General features: G+C 43.5%; 2 protein-coding genes across 2 annotated transcripts in view; one reads left to right on the top strand and one right to left on the bottom strand.

Moving 5' to 3' along the window:
- Positions 1-22,589, bottom strand: part of coro7 (coronin 7) — a 106,317-nt gene that overhangs the window by 33,429 nt on the left and 50,299 nt on the right. The gene's annotated exons all lie outside the window — the stretch shown is intronic.
- vasnb (vasorin b) lies at positions 1,267-16,240 on the top strand. The gene is made up of 2 exons (XM_083976776.1): positions 1,267-1,312; positions 13,948-16,240. The coding sequence occupies exon 2, from the start codon at positions 13,955-13,957 to the stop codon at positions 16,034-16,036; it is 2,082 nt and encodes a 693-aa protein (XP_083832902.1). The 5' UTR covers positions 1,267-1,312; positions 13,948-13,954; the 3' UTR covers positions 16,037-16,240.

Genomic DNA, 22,589 nt, shown 5'->3' with positions numbered 1-22,589 from the left:
TGGACGTGAGCCTGTGCTGCAGGGTGATGAGTCAGGTGTTACACACTCGGGTAAAACAGTGGCAGTCGTCTTTATTCTGTTTTCCACTGTTTGACTCAGAGCTTAGGTATATGATGTGGCTTTAAAAACAGTGTTGAGCAGAGGGAGAGAGGACATTCAGTATGAACAAGTAGCCTGTGTTGTACTAATGAGAGAGAGAGAGAGCAAAAAAGAAAAGTTTGCCTCTCAGCTAATTATCTCCCAAACTGTTTTTATGAGCATGCCTTAAATCAATTAAATGAGAAACCCCGAAAAAAGTCTGCTATTAGTAAGAGATGTGGGATCTGCTCTTGGCCTAACATCTCCCAATAATAAAATATCTCTCAAGCAGTTGCTTTGCGTTTTGGTTTTTTACCAAAACCAAATCATATAATCAGGCTCAAAAATAACATTTCATGCTAGTTTAATTAGTTACATATTTATAAAAGGCAACAACAACGTGAACACATGCACACACATACAGTACACAAACACACAAATAATTCAGTGGTAAAGGAAAATGAGATGCTTATCATTATAAACACAAAAGTGTGTTCTATCATTTAAACTTAAAGGGGCAAAGATCAGTTTGCACACAAAGACACAAACTGAGTAACAGGACAGAAATCAATAGGAGAAAACCTGCAGACCTGTTCTGACATGTGAATTATTTCATTTTATTATGAAATCAATAATAAAAAGCAGTTTTTAGTCTTTGCAGGAAACATCATTGTGTATCATAGTGACCTTAGATGCCCTCTCAAGGCAACACCTAATACGTGACCAGCTTAAGAGGGTGAAACCACTCTCGGTCTCGATCACACCACATAGAAGCCGTGCTATGAACACAGCACACAGCATATAGGGGTAAAACAAACAAACAAAAAAAAAGCAGCTGTGTGGCTGTGGCGTCATGTCTAAGTTAAAGCTCTGCACACACAGACATTTGGGCCACAGCTGATAGGCTGATACCACAGGACAAGGAGCTGACAGAGTGGAGAGTGGCCGGCCTGCATTCTTCCTGTCACTCCACCACACGGCCAACCAGCGCTCAGCACGCTCCCTCACACAGCTGGAATCCAACCAATTAACAGGAAAAAACTTCCTGTTGCATGTGGGCCATTAACAACGCATGACAGGGGGTTGGATTCCAAATAAGTGGAAAAAACAACAACAAAAAAATATTGCAAAACTGTTTCACTAACAGGTTCAACTGTTGTGTTATTTCCAGGTGGAGGAAGGACTAAAAGCAAGAAAAGTGGAGCTGAAGTAGTGGAGGAAGCTTCTTTACTGGGTGAGTAGAGTTTGAAGTAAAATCTGTTCAGTTTTCATTGAGAAAAAAAAACTGTCTGATGTTTTGAGATTACTTTTTTTTTTTTTTTTGGGACACGCGTCACAATAATACTCTCCTTCGAATATTTGCATCCACAAACTGAAACCACACGCTGTTGGCGGTCCTTATTGTGTTAACCATAACACCCTGCTTCCTCAATGGGCTCCTTTCACACAACTCTGAACCTCTTAACAAGATTGGCAGCAGAACAAGAGCAGCTCCGCTAACACACACTAACTGCGTTTAATAGATACAGTGAGGCAGTGTACGGATACAAACGGAAAAAAAAGAGAAAGAGAGAATGGAGGAAGTTTGGACTTAACCATGCCTGTCTGGTTGCTGAAGTTATGGAGCTGTCGCAGAAGTGGGTAGGATGTAGGCTTTTTAGTAAATGTATTTATAGTATGGCTACGGTTCATTGTCATTATTATCAATTTTCCACTGATTTTCCTTTTTTTAAACGCGCAGCAGATACATTTCAAAAGATTTTACTCATATTGTTTATCCCCATACATTTGAAGTCTGGTTGTCAACATATTTTTATGAAATCATCCCATCATTGTCTGTTTCCTCTGTGGCATAGAGCTCCATTGTTGTCCAAAGACTATTAAAGAAACACATGAGTCAGTCACATTGTTGCTCTGGGTTACTCTATTTCATTAGCATGAATAGAGGCACTGGTTTATTTTGAGTCAGTCCCACATTGAGCCATAAACAGTCACCACCAGTGCACAAAAGGTACTGTATATTAATCTGCTGCTGAAAATAGTCCACAACAATTACACTATGTACCTAATGGCTGCTGATATCTACAGTGTCCAGCTGTTTTAAGAAGTTACTGCAAGTTTAAAAGTGAAACTATATATTTGTAGCCACTAGCCAGTTTTCATACATTTATATCCTCAGCAGGAAACAGTGGCCTTAAATGTCTATGGTCCACCAAGTCTACAATCGCTGTAAGGAGAAAAAAATGTTTCTATGGTATTAGTTTTCAAGAGATATAGTATTCCTAAAATGAATGAATCTCCTATATAAGTTGAGATCTGGTTATTGCGTTAGTGGTGAACATTTCTGATTCTCTGTTCAATGTAACACACCCCTCACCCTCTGTCCTACCTCATTCCTGTGTTGTGCTAGTTGTCGATGAGCTGTGACAGGGACTGTGTGGGCTTGCAAAGACACACAACACGCATGCGCGCGCACACACACACACAAGACAAGAGTGCCTTGGGCCTCTCGACGGACACCGCTACTCTCACTAATTGCCTTACAACTCCTCTATCTTCTGAGCGGCCCAGTCGTCCTGAGGGAAAACAGAGAGGAGTGAGCGGAGGTGGTGCAGCGCTCCTCTCCTGGGGTCGAGTTTTGGTCGTAACACATGCACACATTCCTCAGGTGAAGGGATTTGTGCAAGAGGTGTGTATGTGTGTGTGTGTGTGTTCTCTCTGGCTGTAAATTATTTGCCATGCAGGCAATGCTTCAATATCAACACACAGGCTCTGTTCCTGCCTTGATCCTCAGGTTTTAACATCAAAGCTTACGCTCACCAACTTGAATTATAGCACACTCTGACACTCTGAGTGTGTGTTTTACCTGCCTTGATCCGAAGTGCTACACACACATCCTTACCTCACGCTCATGTATGCTTTAAAACCTGGTTGTTAACATGTGATTAGGCTCTGAATGCAATTGTCTGCATTTCCCCGTAGTGTGCATGTGTTTAACCTCGAACAGGCCCAACACCTTGTGGCAAATGTGTTTAATTGTCAGTTAATAATCTTAATATTTCTACCTTAAAACAAACATAGAAGAGCAAACAATGACATAGGTATGCTCCGACACTACCATACACAGACAGATGTTGTGTGACAGGTCGGCTCAGGATACTCACTTAATGACAGGTAGCCTATGAACTGATACTCTGAGAGCAAACAAACTGCTCTTTGTTTAGATAAATTACTATTCACTTCTACAATAACAAAGCATCATTGATGCCCCCCTCCCCTCTTCCCTCTTTGCACCAGTCTGTCAGGTTGTCTCAGCCTCTCTGTACATGACAGCGTGACTAACAGGGCACACACACAGAGACATCTCGAGAACTGAAGACACACATCTCAAAAACACATCAACAGGCTCTCTTTCTCTTCAAGTTGGTGAATGTGTGAGCAGGTGTCTTTTATTCTAGTGCTTTTGCATATTTATTCAATTTAGTAACTTAGAAATCAAATTTAATTTGCAATTCATGCTGCTGAGTTTTTAGAAATTGTAATCCTTTTAACACCCCCAAGCATCCGATGGTTTCCATTCATTTCCATAATTAAACTTAAGTTACATGCGACAAATATTTATCCAAACTGTCTTTGTTCTAGCTACGTGGCTCCTGCTACATTTTCACATGTGGAAATAGATAGATATACAGTGCAGCAGTAAAATCAAAAAAGTGTAAAGTGTAGACAACTTGTAATGGCCTTGTGTGATCTGGACTGAAGTTTGAGGTTATATAGTGTATTCCTCTGTGGGACTGTATGAGCCTGACCTACATCATAAGCAGAAGGTTAATCATATAATTTGTAGACTTTGACATTTGGTAGATAGAAAGTGTCTGTTACATGTGCTGACAGCTTGGAGGACAAAAAGTTGTTTATTCCTCCTCCTTCGGTCACTCCTGCCTTGTTTGTGCTGCATATGAGGAATCTACAGGTGGTGCACACCTGCTGCAGGTAAATTGTAGGACAGAGGATCAATGTTGATGTCTTAATAGACTGTTGCTGACTGATGCCCTTACAGCTGTTCATTCGGGGGTTGGCACGAGTGGAGAAATGCAGGTCAACACACTAACTAAAGCAAAGCTCGAGAATGATGTTGCCTCACGGGATTGTGTCATTTATCTTGAGAACTGTCTGGGTGACCTCATCTGGGGTCATTTTATGTCAGATTTAGATAAACTCATGATTTAGAAGTCATGATACCAAACAGCACATTGCTGCAAGCATTTCCTATTTGTACACTTTAGAATGATAACGGATGACATAACAAATGAGGTGCGTGTTGAAAAAGGAACTTTGAATACCTATGAAAATAATCCTACACTAATACTGTCATAAACATGGCAACAGTCTAAGTGTATAGGAGGTAATCATAGGGCACCCGAGGCCACGGAGGAGAGGCATGTCAGTGTCAGAGGCGGGAGAGCTGTGCCTCCTGCCTGCTGGTTTGCCAGCAAGCCTCCTCAGTGTTGTTGGCACCGAACCAACACAGGCTGCAGTTTCACAATAAATTCCTTTGTGACATCCTAATCTGCACTAGTGATCTCCAGTTCACATTTATCTTGTGAGTGTGTGGCACATGTCAGAGGTGTTTTTCTTTTTGTCAAAGGGAAACGCCTGCGGGGTAGAATGACTTGAAAAATCACAAACGGTAACTCTAAAAAAAAAAGAGGGGGGGGCGGGAGGAGGGGGCCTGAAAAACAGGTATCACTGCACGATACGTTGCTTTAAATGAAGGCTGCAGCGTTGACTGTAACGAGACAGGTTGTTTGCCGTACATGAACATTATTTAATTTTAAAGGATGACGAAATGGATCAAACCAATAAATCTCTCATTTGGCCTTTATCACCTTTATCAGTAAATCACTCGTTCCTCCCTGACGTACAAATCATCACCGACATCTCACACTTTTAACTGCCATAGAGGCGCTAATGGAAACAGCAAGCTCCCTTTACAGAACTAAGGGCATCGAGGGCGTCAGGCCAACTCCAAAGTGTAACCACAGATGTGTCTTTACCTTCAAATATTTGCACGTAGTCCGCCCCGTGCTAATGAGGTGTCCGTTACATTCAATGTTTCTAAATGCTGAGCTGCAAATTTAAGAAGGCAAACAAGTTGTTTACCTGTCAGCACTAGAGCTGGCTCAGGTTTCTGTTTACTGGCCCATTACTTCAGGCTGGAGGTATCATGAGCCTGATGATGAACACTTTGACAGCTATGTTGCTGCCACAAAAACCCCGCGGGGCTGTTGTGGCAGACGCAGGACTCGCGTGTTCTTCAGATTCCAGTCATACTCTCAGCAGCTACATGAACAAACCTGAGGAGAGCTGAAGAGGTGAGCAGAAGAGTGAGGGACGAAGAAGGCGCTAGACATGACGAGCCGAAGAGGGGAGAATTACACGCAAATATTTGTGTGATGAGTCAACAGCAAGAGTGTCACCTGTCATGTGTTGCGTGCTGCCGTACAGTGTGTTTGCGTCAATGTTTAACATAAGCGCTTTAAGGGAAATGTGGTCGATGCGGTCTGTGGATGACGGGGGAGATACTCGAATGAGTACCTATGACATGTTCAAAGAATAAGTAGAAAAGGTTATCCAGACACACAGACAAATGAGCAGACAGGCAGAGGGATAATGTGCGATCAGTCTTCCAGTCAGTCAGCATGCATGCTTGCCTGCCTGACTCATAGACACACTCTGATCCAGCTGAACTCTGCGGTGAACTCTTAAACTCCGCAGTTGCAAGAAAAGACAAAGGTAAAAATGGCGCCAACAGCCAGCTTTCCACAGAACAGTCCATCCAACAATCTTTTAATACAAAGAAGAAGATGATTAAGAAGAGCGGCGGTAAAATGCTTTTCATCACATACCGTCTCTCTTGACAACCCCGATGATAAAAAGATGGTTTCTATGAAGGGGTTAAATAACATTTTTGGATTTTATATCAAGTAGATAAAGATCATGGTGGCCAGATGACAGACTAGCATTGCAGTCATGTTGGAGCTGGAACAAATGACAGAGAGTGTCAGAGTGTGCACATAGCTGAGGGATAAAACTGGTCTATCCAGCCACTTCAAACCACAAGCACACACACACACACACACACACACACACAGCACAAACAGTGTCCTGTCCGCGCTCGAGGCCAAGGTGACGCAAGTGTTAAAGGTTTTGAAGTTATAGTTGACTTGAGAGCATCACAGTTTGGGCCGAAACCTATGTGGTACACGCTCTCCCAGGTGAGCCAATGCGGCACACCACTGTTGTTGTTGCCTCGTGTGTGATCCTTTTGCACTAAGCTCTGGACACCACTGCTTTCCAGGGTCAGTGAGCCAAACAGCACAATAAAACTTTTGAGGTGTGTGGACAGACAGTCCAACGTACAAGAAAAGAAGGCACAAGCCACGGCCTGGCGAGAGTCCAGTTTTGTGACACACACAAGGATGTCAGGTTTGCCGTTTTCCTGGTGATGTGATGCTTTTGGACTCATCGGACTGTGACTTTTTTTGCAGCGGCGTGTGTTGTCTCATGCCATGTTGAGATTAACAGAGAGAAAGAGATAGAGAAGGTACGCAAGGCCGAGAGGTATTGTTTGTAGTTTTATGCCACTTGGCTGTGAATGATTCCAGCCAGGTCAAAGTGGCAGAGAGCGGAGGGCTTCATCTTGTTAAGGTCACTGACGAGAGAAGCTGCCGGGACACGGGACCGATCTCTGCGCATGGCCTATAAGATTGAAGCAACCTCATGTTGTGAGTCGTGCACTGAGATCCTTTGTGTCTCTGTAATATGAGAGTCTTATAAAAAAGAAATGTGACTGTGACCCCAGTGACTGTCAGTCCCAAGAGGTCACAGGGCAGGGTGCACTGGTGAAAGACGTGTGTCTGTGTTGAGACATCATCTCTCAGGGGCAGAACAAGAGGACACTGTCAGCGGGCTGAGGGAAAGAGAACAAGAAGAGAGTGTCCACCTCAGCCAGAGCATCCTGTGTCTCCATTTATAAGTTCCTTAATAAAAACAAAATCAAGTCTAACATCTACTGCACCATCCGTCATATCCTTCAGCAATAAAACAAAAGGAAATGATCCACATTTCCTTTTGGAACTCATAGTGCCTGACCTCTGGGCTTTAAAGCTCAGAGGAGGCAGAGCTAGACTGCAGACACGCTGCTGCTGCCCGGATCCAGTTCTCTTCTAGTTTGGCTGCCCGGCCACCCACCCACCCACCTCTGAATGCTTCTGTTCTCCTCTCGCCGAGGCAGGACTGTGCAGCCGGCTGAAGCTGGAGCTTTTGGCGCATGTCACATCATTTTGCTCAGACACACTCCAGAGGTTTTGGGTTTCGCGTTGTCCCACCCCGGAGGAGCGGAGAGAAGCACCTGTTTGTGGAGACGAGGGACTGGCGAGCTTCAGGTGTATGTTTGTGAAACTGGATCTGGGCGTGTGCCCGCGTGTCGAACAGGACCTGTTATCTGTGATGTCTGTGCCACAGTTACAACAGACGACACAGTATACCGAGCAGAGGTGGAAACACTAATCCGAGCCTGACCTCTGACCTCAAGGAGCTGCTCCCTGCCCTGGCTTTGTTGTCTTCTAGACTGATGCTATCTAACCAGCTTAAGTAGAAAAACTTTTTGTTTTTGTTCTGTGTTAATTTGTTACAGTCAAACATTCTTTAGCATGGTGTGACAATGTAAACAGAAACACAAAATGTAACCACTAACACAAAATCGAACACCTACTCTTAGCAAATATTGACTACTCTCTATTTACCCCTGTACTATACACTATGTTCTGTTTCAAGTTAGCTGTTGTATCTAATACTGATGCTCCACATAGTCCTAAAACAGAGGCCTGGGGATGAGGCCACCACACTATTAATGAGCGGCTTTGAATCTCATTTATACATCAGTAATGAGGTCTATAATGAAGAGGCACCTGTCTGTTGGTTAAATGGTGGTAAAACAACAACAACAGCCCTTTGACATCAATCAGCAGCGGCAGAGCTGATGTGCGATGGATGTGGCTATTACGGGTCTATTCTTGTGGTCACGCCGAAATCAGTCAAAAAGCTTTGTTTGTGCTGCACTTTGTAAAACTACTACGACCCCCTAATCCTTCATCATAACACTACAAAGCATAGCAACGATACTGCGGCTTCGGGACGAGTATTGCCAGTGACAGACACAGTAAAACCATCATCCCTCTTTCATTCCACATGTCCTCCTCTCCCTCAGTGTGTTTGTATTCTGGCTGCTTGATTGGCCTTGATGTAAGCGCAGTGTTAGTCGAGCATATTTTGGAATATAGTATCTCTGTTTTGATAGTCCGTCTCTGGTTCTGGTTTTACGCATATTTTATGCAGCCGATACCTAATCTGCTGTTTGGCTTACCACACATTATACTTTACTTGTTGTTTACCTCAGCAGTAATCAGCCTTCGTTTATGTGTAAAGAAATATTGCATTTAATGTTTTGAATTCTAAATCAGAAAACAAGAGCCGGTGAAAAGAAAACCTCCTGTCAACAATAATCTGTTGTTCTCATATGTATCCCCTGGCTCATGCCATGTACAAATACATCACAGCATTGCATGCGTACCAGCCGTCTTGCATTAACATAGCTGACATTTTCACAAACATTCTTGTGCTGCATGTTTCTGACGTCTGCACCAAACATGCTATTTTCTTCTCGAGTAATCTTTTAATCATCCTCAGATATTTTACACAACTCTTGTTTCTCCTTCCCCAATTCTCTCTTGACTCCTTTGTCATGTTGACGGATAACCCCACCGGATTGTTGATAACAGGGTCCAGCTGCGGCACGGATGGTGCTGACAGTGGAAAGGGATGGGAGTAGTATGAAGGGGTTGGGGGGGGGGGGGGGGGTAATCTGTCTTCTCATAGGGTTGCAAATGGGAATTGGGCAAATATAGAGAGGGGAAAGGGGGGGGGACCTAAGAGAAAGGAGGGGTCAGAGTGCCCACATCAGCCTTCAACACCACTATTTCTCTCAGTGCCAAAGTTGTTGTTTACAACCTATATGAGTTCATGTCCCTGTGCTACTGCAGTAAATCTACACCAGAAGCTGCTGTAGTAGTATATTTTAGTAGTGCACCCCTGTGATCTGAGCGTTCAGACCTACAACACTGTAGATCATACTCTAATGCACATACTGCGAGCGTTGTTCCCTTAGAAGACAAAGTCCCGGAGGAGAAGGGGGCCTCTTTAATGGGAGCATGCATTCTGTAGTGTGCAGCCTTATCCCCTTACTGTGACTTGGCGTGGTGCCCCCCTGTAGTTTCTGGTCAGGGCTGCTGAATTATGCAAGTGCACAGTGACCTGTGAATCCTCCGCACACATATACACACCATAATTTTCTCCCCCCCCCCCCCTTCTTGTACCCTTCACTGCCCTTCAGTGTTGGCCTTCAGCTCTGACGATAAGGGCTCTTGACGCTCGGCCTGCCGGGATTTAATTGCTGAAGCCCACTTCACCCTCCCAAAGCCCCGGCCTTATCCACCTCTCCACCCCTGTGCCCCCGCTGACAGAAACCTGCTTTTGTCTCCGCTGTTCCCCTGCTCATGTTTTCTTTTCCACCTCATCTTGAAAAGAAAAGAAAAAGTGGGATAAGAAGTGAGCTGTGGGACAGGGGGGAAAATGCTTTTCTTCCTTTTTGCCTCAGCTTATTGCTTCTTTAATTTTTCTTTTCAAGGGGCCGACCGTGTTATTTCCCCCAGTGTTGCGCAAAAAAACGTTCCCATGCTCTTTTCATTGTATTTTCTTCCTTACTGTTTCTGGCAGTGACTCCACATATTCATCAGTCAACACGTTTTATTCTAATGCAACCCACAAACCTAGACTCGAGCATAAAGAAAACAGATGAAGGAACAATAGTTATATAACGGGTCTGATCGCAGAGATGTTTTTACTAGCATTCATATGCTGTAGTGTACCATCATACATCCAATCAATCGTCTGTTTGTTAACCTTGAAAAATTTCCTGTTAATCTCTCTAAATGCCAAGCCAGTGAGACGGACAAGCACACTTTGTTACAACTCAGCTGCTGCCTGTCTCAGGAATGTCTCAACAAGCGCACAGGGGAGAGAAAAGGAAATTACAACTCAAGAAAGGAGGAGGAAGGCAGGAGGGGAAGGGGTAATTCCTCCTAGCACAGGATGACAAGCCTGTCTTTCTACTATCTCTCTCTCGCTCTGCAGGCCGCCCACCTCCACTCACTTCAAAACACTTGAGTTAAAGCCACACAGTCAGAACTCACTCAGCACCACAGCGCACTGTGGATCAGTGCTGCGGTGACGCCACGGTTGCACCTTATCTTACGCACTGATAAGACCTGCACAAGTCACTCACATCCAAAAAGAAAGAAAACAGGAGAATCTGACCTATCAAGCTACGGTTTATCTATGATCTGGCAGCGTTCACTGACTGAACCCCCTCGCCACCCCCCCCCCCCCCCCCCCCCCCCCCCCCCCCCCATCCACAGTTTCTCCACCACTATCAGATGCGCCTGCCCCAGTTCGGAATGAGACACCCTCAAATAAACATTCTGCCCCGGGGAGCTACGGTAGAACCACTACGTTCAGTTTCTAAGAACAATATTCTCAGTTTTATCTGCATAGCTCACTCTCCTCTCATGGCTGCCTTGATGTTGTTATATATTCTGGCACTGGACTGGACTCTTCAAATACCCATCTCTGGCTCCGGTACAATGCACCAAATTAAAGTTACTCTATCTCCAGAAGGAATGTGATTGAATTTTTTTTGGACTTCAGATACATGCAATACTTTTGTCAGAAAAACACACCAAGAATGTATGTACTCTCTCTCTTTTACACAAACGCTGTATCCTGCACTGAAATGGAAATACAGCTCCCCACACACAGTCATAATATGAAAACCTGACACCATCTGCATACATTGGAGCAGTTGTTTGATTCCCCCCTCATCCCTTTCATCTCCTGTTTATCTTTCCAGGTCTTTTTTGTTTTCCCTCATTCTCTGTCCATCTATGCAGCTTTGGCAGCCACACTTTCTGTTCTCCCCGCGCTATCTGCACCTTCATCATTTCTGAACCCTATAATTAAACCTACAATTTCCTATGTAGCAATTTCAAAAGAGTTTTGTAACTACTACAGTTACATTTTTAACTTCCAACAGGAGAAAAATCAAAAATGCTCGTTCTTTAGACTTCTCCTCAGTCATTGAGGCATGGACCAAAAACCCTTTACAGCTCTTTACACACAATTACTCACCTGTTAGAGTGAATTCCACCAGGCAATGTGTGTAAGTTAGGGGATAACTTCAACCTTTTACCTTTTGTCATCCATTTAGCTGTAACGAACAACATGTTATCAGATGTTAATTATTACTTTCATGTACCACGTTTAACCTTTCTGCACTGCTCCAAACGTTTAGCTAGCTCTTACAGTATGTGTTGTTAGTAGGTGCTGACTCTGAAAACCAGTGAGCTGCCTTGTTCAGTCATGTCTTGAGGTTTGAGCAGGGTCATTTTCGTTGGCACCTGGCTTCACAGAATAACATTTCTGCCCTGTGTGAAATACCGTTATCTGAATAATGAGAGTAACGTGCTGGCACTGGGATGAAAAAAACTAAAGTTAAAGGAATCTTTCCAAAGAGGTTGCAATTTCAAGGAGGAGCAGAAAGTCAAGTAATGCTGAAAGAGAAAAGGAAAATAAATGCCATTGCTGTGGCGTGATGAGATGATACTGGCACTGCCTCCGCCTCTCTGACCCCCACCCCTGACCACCACCACCTTGATCTCCGCTTCAAGGCAGTGATGTGTCCTTTTTCTTTTAGTTAGCAAACAGGCTATGACCTTTTTTGGAAGAGGGTTAATCAAACATCGATTTGTGGTATCAATAAGAGGCAATCCTGAGAGAGCAACTGTGGAACTTCTACTTTCTGCTTGAAGTCTATGGATCACATTGTACATAGTTCACAAGAGAATTAACACTGTAACCTCAGAGGAAAAGAACACAGTTCTGAGATAGAAAAGGAAATGATGGAAATAAAATGTCCAAAGCAATTTCTCTGACATTTATGGGGCCACAACCCCTTAGCGAGCAATGTGAGAACAGAATGTTCTCAGTGTGTGTGCTGCATCTGTGTAAAACTGTAAGTCACACATACTTGGCCTCTCATTCAGGTATTTGTGCAGTGCAGACATCAACAACTGCACCATTTAAGGCCCTAAAACAAGATCATCAAGCGTATAAGTTGACCAACATGCCATGGCTGTGGGTGTTCACAAAGCAAGGTTTGAAGTTATTTACTAGTCACTGAGCAATTATCTTAAATCATTAAATTAACAAAAGTAGCCTAATTCCAGGACATCAGGTGGGAATTTGAGCAAGGGACCAAGGGACCTCTGGTTAAGGATTAAAGACAAAGAGTAAAAGCAGAGATCAAGGCTGTCTAAAGAAGAGAAAGGGCCAACAGATAGAGATGTTGTCTCTTCCCCCCAAGGCCGTCTCACTCGATAGCAGAATAAGATAAACTGCCACACAGGTTGTTGTCCGCTACTAGTTTCTTCTTTATCTCCCTCATTCCTCTCTCCCTCCTCTTTCAATAATCCCTTCCCTCTTGCCCTTTCAAGCACTACTGTATGTTGACGCTCTACCAACATGTTTGTTTTGTAAGGCTTGGGCTCCAGTGAAACGGGCTTAACATGGTAAAATACCTTATTGATAATCTACTCTCTTCACCCATGGCAAGTCTGCATTATGACGACATACAAGGTGTGTTGTTTATATTGTGCCATGATCAGTGAAGCTCCTCTCCAAGTTTAGATACCACCACATCCACAGATGCAGATGTACAAGACACAGTATGCTTCTATGAAACTGGAGGGACCAGGGCAGTGTTTATGGCGAAATTTAGAAGGTGTGTGAGCAAAGCTTTTTTACGGTTTCGGTAGCTCCTTGAGAGACGGAGAAACATACCGTCCCTCTGTGTTTTTCAGTTTGACACATTGCCCCAGAAACAAACCATGGTGAATTTGTTCATTGCTGCTGTGTGTCTGTGTGTTTCATAGGCTGTGGAGCCTGTCATAAACATAGGGAGAACAGTTAACTGTGACCTCACTACAACCACAGAGCGTGTGCAGAACAGAAAACAGCAGTGGGTGGGCGGCTCACATTCAAACGCAAAACCTTTTGTTTACAAACAACAATTTATATATACATATGTGTATGTATATACATACATATGTACATACAATGTGTGGCTCCTCGCCATCTTTAGGATCATTGATGCCAACGGTTTTTGGCATCCCACAGTACTATCTATTACACAGATCATAGCAGGGAGAATGTGGCACTCTCTCCTTTATCCAGAAAAGTGTGGCAGAACGCCACTATGCCAATTTTCCCTCTGAAGCCTTAGGTCATGACTACAGCCCTATTGTCTGACAGACCTTGTGACAAAAGACTGCCTTTGATCACTGGCTCTGCATACTTAAACCTTTGATAGTAATCTCTCTCCATTAAACACATTAAAAGAACCACACATTAGAGAACCACACAATAGCTGATCAAGGCTGGTTTGGAAATGAGTCTTTAAACAAAATATGCTTTGTAAAGAAATTCATTGTATTCATTCATTGTATGACATCTGTCACACATTTCTTGGTGCAACAACTGAATGCTCCCAGTCACAAAAATAGCCCTCGAAAGTGACAGAAGCAAGTGATATGATGTGCACTACTGTACTGTAGTATTCTGATTATAATCTACTGTATTTACTATATATTTCTGGTACACGTTACTGACATTTTATATGTTCTTTTGTTTTAGGCTGAGCATGGGGAGAGAAAGAATCTACGCCATGAAGGTCTTTCTCACTCCACTGATGCCCTTCCTACTCCTCCTCATTCTCCCTGATGGCATCTTGTCCAGCGCCTGCCCAAAGGATTGCACCTGTTCCACACCAGAATCCATCTTATGTTTCATGAGACGTTCCTCCACCTTTCCCAAGGGAGTGCCCCCACACACAAAGAGTCTGTACCTCTTTGCTAATGGCATTGAAGGATTGACAGCTGAGGATTTTGATGGTTTGAAGAACCTGGAAATGTTGGACCTCAGTCAAAACAAATTGACTGAACTTCCTGATAGGGTGTTTGAACCTTTGACCTCTTTGAAAAACCTGGATTTGTCATCCAACCAGATCACCCACATTTCAGAGGACTGTTTCCAGGGTATGGAACTGCTTGAGCGCCTTTATTTGTATAGTAATCTTATCAAGACCATCCACCCTGCAGCCTTTAATGGCTTGGAGCACCTCCTGGAACTTAAAATACAGGGAAACCAGCTGACTTCACTGCCTGCTCTCTCAATGCCGCGACTATTGCTACTGGACCTGCGCTTTAATGTCTTACCCACGTTGGGTCCTTCTGACCTCCAGACCCCAAACCTAGAGTCACTCAAACTGGGTGGGGTGGGACTCACCAGTCTGAATAAGGAGCTCATAAGTAGTCTGAAGAATCTACACGAACTGGACATCTCAGGAAACCAACTTGAATCCTTCCCTGCAGTGCTAAAAGAGACAAAGGGTTTGATTCATCTCAGCCTGGCTGGGAACCCGATGGGTCCCCTTAAAGTTCAGGACCTTCAGAACCTTGGGGAGCTGCTAGAGTTGGACATTAGCAGTCTTAGTCTGCAGGGCCTCCCTGAAGAGTTCTCCCAGCTCTTCCCCCATCTCAGAAAGCTCACAGTCGCAGAGAATCCCTTCAACTGCCTCTGCACCTTAGCATGGTTCCCAAGATGGCTGAGAGCCCAGAGCATAATCCTAGAGAGAACAGAGGAGACCCGCTGCCATTTCCCACCGGTTAATGCTGGGAAGGTATTGGAAAGACTGGATCATAGGGATTTTGGCTGTCCTACCACAACAACAGTCACCACAAGTACAGTCAAAACTACTACTACTCTAGCAGTTCCTGTTACTACCTTACCAAGTACTACTGTAGCTATTCCAGTACCCAGGGCGAGTGATGACCCCACAGACAAAGATAGTGACTCTCCCCTGCCCCCTGTCCCTGCATCGCCCAGCAGCAGCAGCATGGACCAAGGGCAGGACAAGCATTTCTGTCCCTCGAACACCTGTCTAAATGGAGGTACTTGTCGTTTGGATCAGCGTGGTCAGGTAGAGTGTACCTGTCCACATGGCACCTCCGGCATGTATTGTGAAATCCAAAACCGTCACCCACCATCACCACCTGAAGCTGCAATCCCCATGGCAACTGTGATTGCAGATGTAACTGACATTAGCTCACATGAAGTAACGGCAACCTCAATCTTGCTGGACCTTCACCGCTACATTGAAATGCGGCCTTATATCCGTGGAATACGCCTAACATACCGCAATCTCTCCGGGCCAGACCGCAGGCCAATTCAACTGAGCCTGCCTGCAACGTTCCCAGAGTATAGACTCAGGGGTCTGAAGCCCAACTCCACTTATACTGTGTGTGCCAGTCCACTAGGTGCCCCTAGTGGCATGGACAGTGTCTGCACTGAAGCAAACACAGCTCCTGAGAGCATCAGTGGCCCTGACGCACGGGTTACTGACCCAAGGCTTACCACTATGCTGGCACCTGCAGTTGCCATATTGCTAGTGCTGGTACTGATAGCAATCATAGTGGGAGTGGTATGCTTTCTTCGCAGGAAGAGGGCCAAGGGCCACTTGGACTTAGACTGTGAGCCCTCCCAGCTAGAGTTGGATGGAGTTAAGGCTGGCTTGGACAATGGGGCCTTGCCTCAAAAACAGCCCCAAATTATGATCCCTGAGCCTGCGGTTCAAAATGGCAACCTGGAGTACGAGGTGCTGCTACTACAGGATCACTGCACATCAAATAACAATATGTCTTCACACAAGCCTTCCTACTTTTGACATGTGACTTTGACTACTCTGCCCTCAAGGAGGATTTTCAGCCTTCCGCTCTGTTTTCCTCATTGGTGAAACACATAGAGCAGCAACTGCTGTTGTGAAAGTGGAGGACACAGTATCAGCAGGCCAACCAGCAAAGGAACATACTATATTTAACTCAGTCTCTTGTCTAAGTAGACATTAAACATGTTGAAAAACATTTGTTTGGACATCAGAAGGCAGTGCCTCTACTCCACGTAAATGCTCCTGCTTCAAGTCTTCACTCACAACGCTGGACTGGTAAGCTCTAGGCTAAACCATGATGCTGGGACTGATGATGTGTTGTCATTGGCTGAAACCTTGGGTTAAGGGACATAGTGACCCCATGCCCTTGTTTGTTTCATAAAGGGGTGTGCACTGAAATGGGGTTGTGCTGCCTCCCTGTTACAACAGCCCGGTTACACATATTGTAACTCTTCAGTACTACCCCAAAGAGAATGAATGACCTTTCAGATACCAAATGAAGTCATGCAAAGAAAATAGCTGATGCTTGCGTTGCTTTATTTGGCTCTTAAAATCTTGTGATGCTTGTTTTGTTTTGTACGTATGTTCTTTTTTATACCTGTGTCTTTATGATATTTTATTGTGCAACATTGTGACTGTTAACAGGCCTCAAAACCCTCCACCCCCACTTCTTGTGACTAACAGACAAAACAGCAGATTAAAATCTTTGAAGATTAAAACTCGTTTGGTACCAGCAAAGTCAATCAAAGGGCTTTACCCCCAGAATGTCAGACAGTCTAAGTAGATGTTAGTCTGGACAGACTCAAGACTAAATCCCCCTTCTCCATTCTGAAACCCTCAGCCTGCTTTACCATCACAAAGGGAGAAGGTAAGAAGGATTACAAAAGGTATGGGGAGAAGCAGTTTACTGAACTCCTTTTGTTTCAGTGGTGGGTTTCATCTAGTTTAGACCTTGCCTCAGTTACAGTAAACACTCATGTGACTACACCACAGCAAACGAGAACTTAACATACTTTATTTATTCTTTACAGTATATTCTCTGCAAGGGAACCTCAACCACAATTCATGAACAGCATACTGTACTACTTGGCCTGGCCTACAACAAGCAAAACAAATAGTAGTTGTGTATTGTGTTTCTCTTGAGTAAAAATAACCTTCTCGGCATATTGCTGTGCTCAACTTTTCCTTGGCAAGAAGGGTCCCACTTTTGCTCACTTGCACCTTACCAGGCTACACACAGGCCAGACACACAATGTATTGTTGTGTAAAGGACAATGTGACTTGTAAAGTGGAAGATTCACTGGAAGGTTATTATGCAGGCATAGTGCCATGATTCAAATCTGTGAATACTCAAAGTAACCTTTTGTATGTGTGCGTGTGTGTGTGTGTGCGTGTGTGTATGTTTGTGTGTGTGTAGATCCATCAATCTCTGTGATAATGCAAGTACATGTTCTAGCTTGTGTAGCGACCTGCAGACATCAAGTTACTATCTGTCACCCCGCTGTATGTGCCTGCATGCCTCAGAGTACAACAAAGCCCAAACAACCTATGGACAAACACACCAAAGACACATTTGTTAATATCTGTAAAGTTACCTACACAATTCCCACAATGAACAGGTCTATGCTAACGAGATGCCTTAAGAACCCACGCAAACACAATCAAGCAATGCAACTGGAATATTTTGTTTGTAAATTAGTATACATTGAAGATAACCAAAAGTATTTTCAATGTGATTGTTAATTTTTCCCTGTTTATTTTGGGAAGCTCCTTGTTGTCATTATTTGTTTTTTTTTTAATTTTGTGAACTTATTTGTACAAGCAGAAAAAGTGATATTGTCATTAAATGAATATCCAAAATAAACCAGTCTGAATTGTCACCTTTTTTTTTGTCCAACGCTGCCTGTGAGAGGAAGGATTACATTGACAGTTGGGGAGTGTGGGTGAGGGGGCATGTTTGTCATTAACTTGCCTTCTCTCTGAAGCCATCAGTCAACGGGGAGAGATCATGGGATGGGAAGTACGGGGCAAAAAAACAGAGTGGTGCCAAGATATAAGTGCAGGTATAATTATGTTATAATCACCAACACAGCTGTGTATTTGTGTGTATCTGTTTGTGCATTTGTGCAAAACTGCCTTCAAGCATCTACATGAACATTCATGAGCATATATCAGGCTGTCACTACCTTTACTGTTCTGTTTATAGCAGAGCAAAGCTAAGGATCTAGAGCCATACTGGCAGCACTAACAACCTTTGCTTTCAGCTACATATTAATGTGATCGCTATGACAATAACCACTTAATGATTCATGGTAGTTCATTCAATTCCTGGCAGTATAAGGCCATTTAATGTGTGCTTTCTGTTGATGAGAGGTCTTGGACCAGCAGAGAGCTGGAGGCAAAATTTAAATAACGATGAACGACTGAGAATAGCCTGGTTAAGGTAGTAAGTGGATTTAACCACTTATGAATGACTCACTGGTCTAATGGGTGAGCATTGTTTGCAAACCCTCATAATAAACAGGCTGACCACCCATGAGTTTTATAGGTGGGATGCTGAAACTGATGCAGCATGCACGCACACACAAACACACACACATCCTGGCCCATAGCTGGGAGCTGTTGTGCAAGGTTCTATGCTAACAACACAAACACATAAAACAGCACCACTCCTGTCATGCAGGCCCTATTATATTAATTTGCTCAGAGACAGCAAACTTCCTAGTGAAGCAACAGGAGAAACAATGCACCCCCTGGAGGTCAAGAGGTTTTAACTTCTTTCTCCTTCCTCCACTGTTCTAACATCCATGTGTCTTCAATTTTTCAATGCCATAATGCCAAATAAAGAAAAATATAAAAAGGAGGAACAGTGGACTGGGGCTTCACTGTGACCATAATGAGTGGCTCCAGGTATAAAGACATATAGGGCATAGATAAAGTCAGATTAGAATAATGCCTTAGGTTGGAAGAATGCAAGCAATGCAATGCAATGCGTCTGCAAGTGTTCATATGTGAATAGGAAAAGGACAGGGAGAACAGAGGGAGCATGTGTGTGAGTGTGTAAGTGTGTAAGTGTGTGCGTCTCCTTTCCTTCCATAAAACAGTCGCTCTTTTCTTCTCCTGGCTTTAAGAGAAACCTGGTCCCTGGATCGGCGCCAATTTTGACACTCACACTCAGCCTTCACTTCTCAATGGCCCCTGTTGTTGTTTCAAAGGACCTTTTTCACAATTGTCAACCAGAAAAAAAAATCTTCATGGATTATGACTTCTTTTTACTTCTGTGTAAATATTTTTTTCACTCCCTTTCCTCTGCCCTTGTTTCTGTTTCTCCGCTCATTCTCTGTTTTTTTGGTTCTGATTTGTTTCCACATTCAGGGCTGTGAGAAGGCAGCCAAGGACAATGTGTCGAAGCACAGGGTCATGTGGCAGCAAGTAGTCTATGTGTTTCCTCTGCACCTCTCAATGTTTTATTCAAATCACTTTCTCTATCTCTTTCTGTCTTTGTCCCTCTGTGTTTTCCATCTTCCAAATAGCCCTGCTGCCCACACAGCACAACTGACCTCCCAGTTACCTCAAACCATCTCTCCAACCTCAGCCAAGGGTATTTACAGTCATAGCTGAGGGCGTGAAATTAGCTACACATAAAAATCGGAGGATGACACATTAAACTAGAAAAAATATGGTTCCCGAGTGACATTGTCTGTAATAAACACCCCAATTTGAGGGTTAGGGTTAGTCCAGAAAATAACCCTACATAAGTAGCTAATTGCCACAGGTTTTTTTTTTTTTTTTTTTTTTTTTACATTTTAAGGCACCAAAAACTGAGCAATCACAGAGAGAACAGGCATTTTATCTCATGAGCTTTCCTGGATTAAAAAGAAATTCTCCCATCAGAAATAATAATGTTATTCATCAAGAGCTGCAATTACTTTCTGTGATGGTTGCCACATGCAAATGAACAAGTGCACTGGATTTGGCATGAACAACAGAGAGTAAAATAGTAGAAAAAGAGAAGAAGAACTGAGTGCAGAAAACACACCACTTTGATTTTGGAACCTGGTTTTCTGGCTCCAGTTTTTGGCTCTTTGCTTGTTTTCCTACAGCGTTCACTCCAACCCTCCTGCCCCACATCTCCCACCCACCCCCGCTCTAAATCTTTCTGAAGTACTAATAACAGATGAATGGTGGTGTGCCACCGGTTCCTCTCATGCCATACAGCTGCCAGTCTGTGCCTGTGTACGGCCCAGAAGCTGCTCTGAACGAAAGCAGTTAAGGGAAAGATGAGAGGTGAGAGAGAATAAAAAACAGGAAAAGAGAGCAGAAGGAAGAAGTTGACTTTGGTTAGTCCTTGGCATCATACATTAGTGGGAACACATGCAGATCATTTCACGTGCTGCTCAGTAGATTATTATGTACAAAAACAAACAACAGCATTATTAGGATGGTTTTCAGTCATGATTTCTCCTGTCAGTATAGTACAGACCCCCCCCCCCCATACAAATTACAGTGGAGATGTAAATGGAGCTAATCAGGGTTACAAATTTGTACGGACATGAGTCTATGCTGGGCTAGGCAAAACAGGAAAATGCCTGGGGTCAAGTCCATCAGTCAAGGGCCCTATGTGTGTTTGATTGTGTTTTTAAGGCTGCGACAGAAATCTGGTCACGACTGTTCAATGATTTGAACACCTTTTCACATACAGTAGACTGTTGTTTTTTTTTTATCTGTGGCAATGAAGGTTTCAAATTATCCCAGTAACTACTACCACTAATAAACCTGTGATTTTATTTCTTCTTTTTTTTTTTTTTTACCAGTGTTACAGATAACTTGCTAAAGCTGCAATTCATCTCTATAATTTAAACAGCTGGCACTTTTTTAAATTACTGATTTAGCTTTTAGTCTATGAAATGTAAAAAGTTAATAGTAAATAGTTTAACAGTTCAGTCAATAATGGGTTTTTTACTTTTTACTTGAAAAATGACAAATGATTGATCAAACTATCAGATTATTTTAGATCAGATTATTAGATTCATAAAATATAATTTATTATTTAATCAAATGAATTAACTAATGTTTCTGCAGTAATAACCAAGATACAGGTTACTGGAGGAAGTGATTATTTATGAATAATACATACATTTCCTCCTTGATGCTTTCTAAAAATTAGATAAGGTCATATGGCAGATGGAAAATGAGTCAACTTTGTTGTAAGACAAAAACACATGTTGGGCCTTATTTTTCTTCTTTTTCCATTGTGACCAAAATGACAGACAGGGTGATTTTACTGTAGAGATGAATTCAGTTCCAAGTCTTTGGGAGACAAGTAATTTGGGTCACACTTGCAGAGCGAGGACCCCAAAGCGAAATGTGGCCCAAAGCAGGAAAAAGAAATCTGAGCTCCTCTGCAAGCGCAAGGTGTTGAAAAACTCGAAGCAAAACAGAAACATAAACGAGGAAACCAGAAATGGAGAGAGAGGATCCAGCCGATGCTGTAAGATAAGAAGGAGAGGATGGAAAGAATTAGATGAAATTAAAGAGGTGGAGCAATGATGACATGTGAGGGGGAGAGGAAGGTGGAGGGCTGCTGTTACCGAGTCCAAGCCTGGCCACATGCACCGAAAAGCTTATCCGTCTTTGGAAATGTACTGACGAGAGGTACTGAGGGGAGAGGAGGTGTTGAGTGTGTGTGCGTGTGTGCGTGTGTGCGTGTGTGTGTGTGTGTGTGTGTGTGTGTGTGTGTGTGTGTATACAGCAGTGGGATTAAAGAGCACCTAAACAGAACCGCCTGTCACCCCTGGCAAGTGACTCAACTGTGCTTCTCATTTCAAAGGAATGGAGGGAAAGTGGAAGGGGACATTTTATTTATTCAGAAAAACATAAGCAAATGAGTAACATGGTATTAATAAAGAAAAGAGGGAGGGTGTAATGGGCAAATAGGAGGTTGTTGAGAGTGACAGGGGCGCAGGTGGGGGTAAAACTGTTCCACAATCAAGCACGCCAGAGGAGTCTGTCAAATCCAAATAAGCTCCGTAAGACTGGCAGATGAAGCTATTAGCTCAAGCGTAGAGCTGTTGTTTAAACTAATCAGATCCGGTTATTCCAAAGTAAGCACATGTAAGAGAAGTTTATAGCCCCCTCTAGTTTAACTGGCAGGAGGACACAGGTCCTTTTTTGCACTGCATTAAAACAGCTAGAACCATTCGGATGCAAAGTTACAGTTCATTGATAAAAGTAATTTCCCTGAGGTCATGAATTACGGCGCTGACCGAGGCCAAATGATGAGAGCTATAATGGAAGTTTTAAAGGGTCTCGCTAGGATGAGTGCAGAGAGGTTGGATGTCAACTAACCGTGAGAGAGGTTGCCTCACTCATGCGGCCTTTGTAAGAAAACAGCTGTGATGAGAAGTCTAAGCAGCTGTTCTTACAACTAGTAGTTAGAAACACCAGAGGCAGGTGAGGGGCTCGAGTTGTGCAGAATTCCTGTGATCGTCACCGACAGTTACACTCTGTGCACCACCGACTCAGGCTTCATACAACACTCTCTTATTTGTCA

Source organism: Trachurus trachurus (assembly GCF_905171665.1).
Source record: "Trachurus trachurus genome assembly, chromosome: 8".
Classification (NCBI taxonomy): Eukaryota; Metazoa; Chordata; class Actinopteri; order Carangiformes; family Carangidae; genus Trachurus; species Trachurus trachurus.
The sequence above is the reverse complement of the archived record's forward strand: the minus strand, read 5'-3'. Positions and strand labels throughout refer to the sequence as shown.

Excerpts from the sequence above, each read along its gene's own strand:
- vasnb (XM_083976776.1), top strand. The coding sequence starts at position 13,955 with ATGGGGAGAGAAAGAATCTACGCCATGAAGGTCTTTCTCACTCCACTG.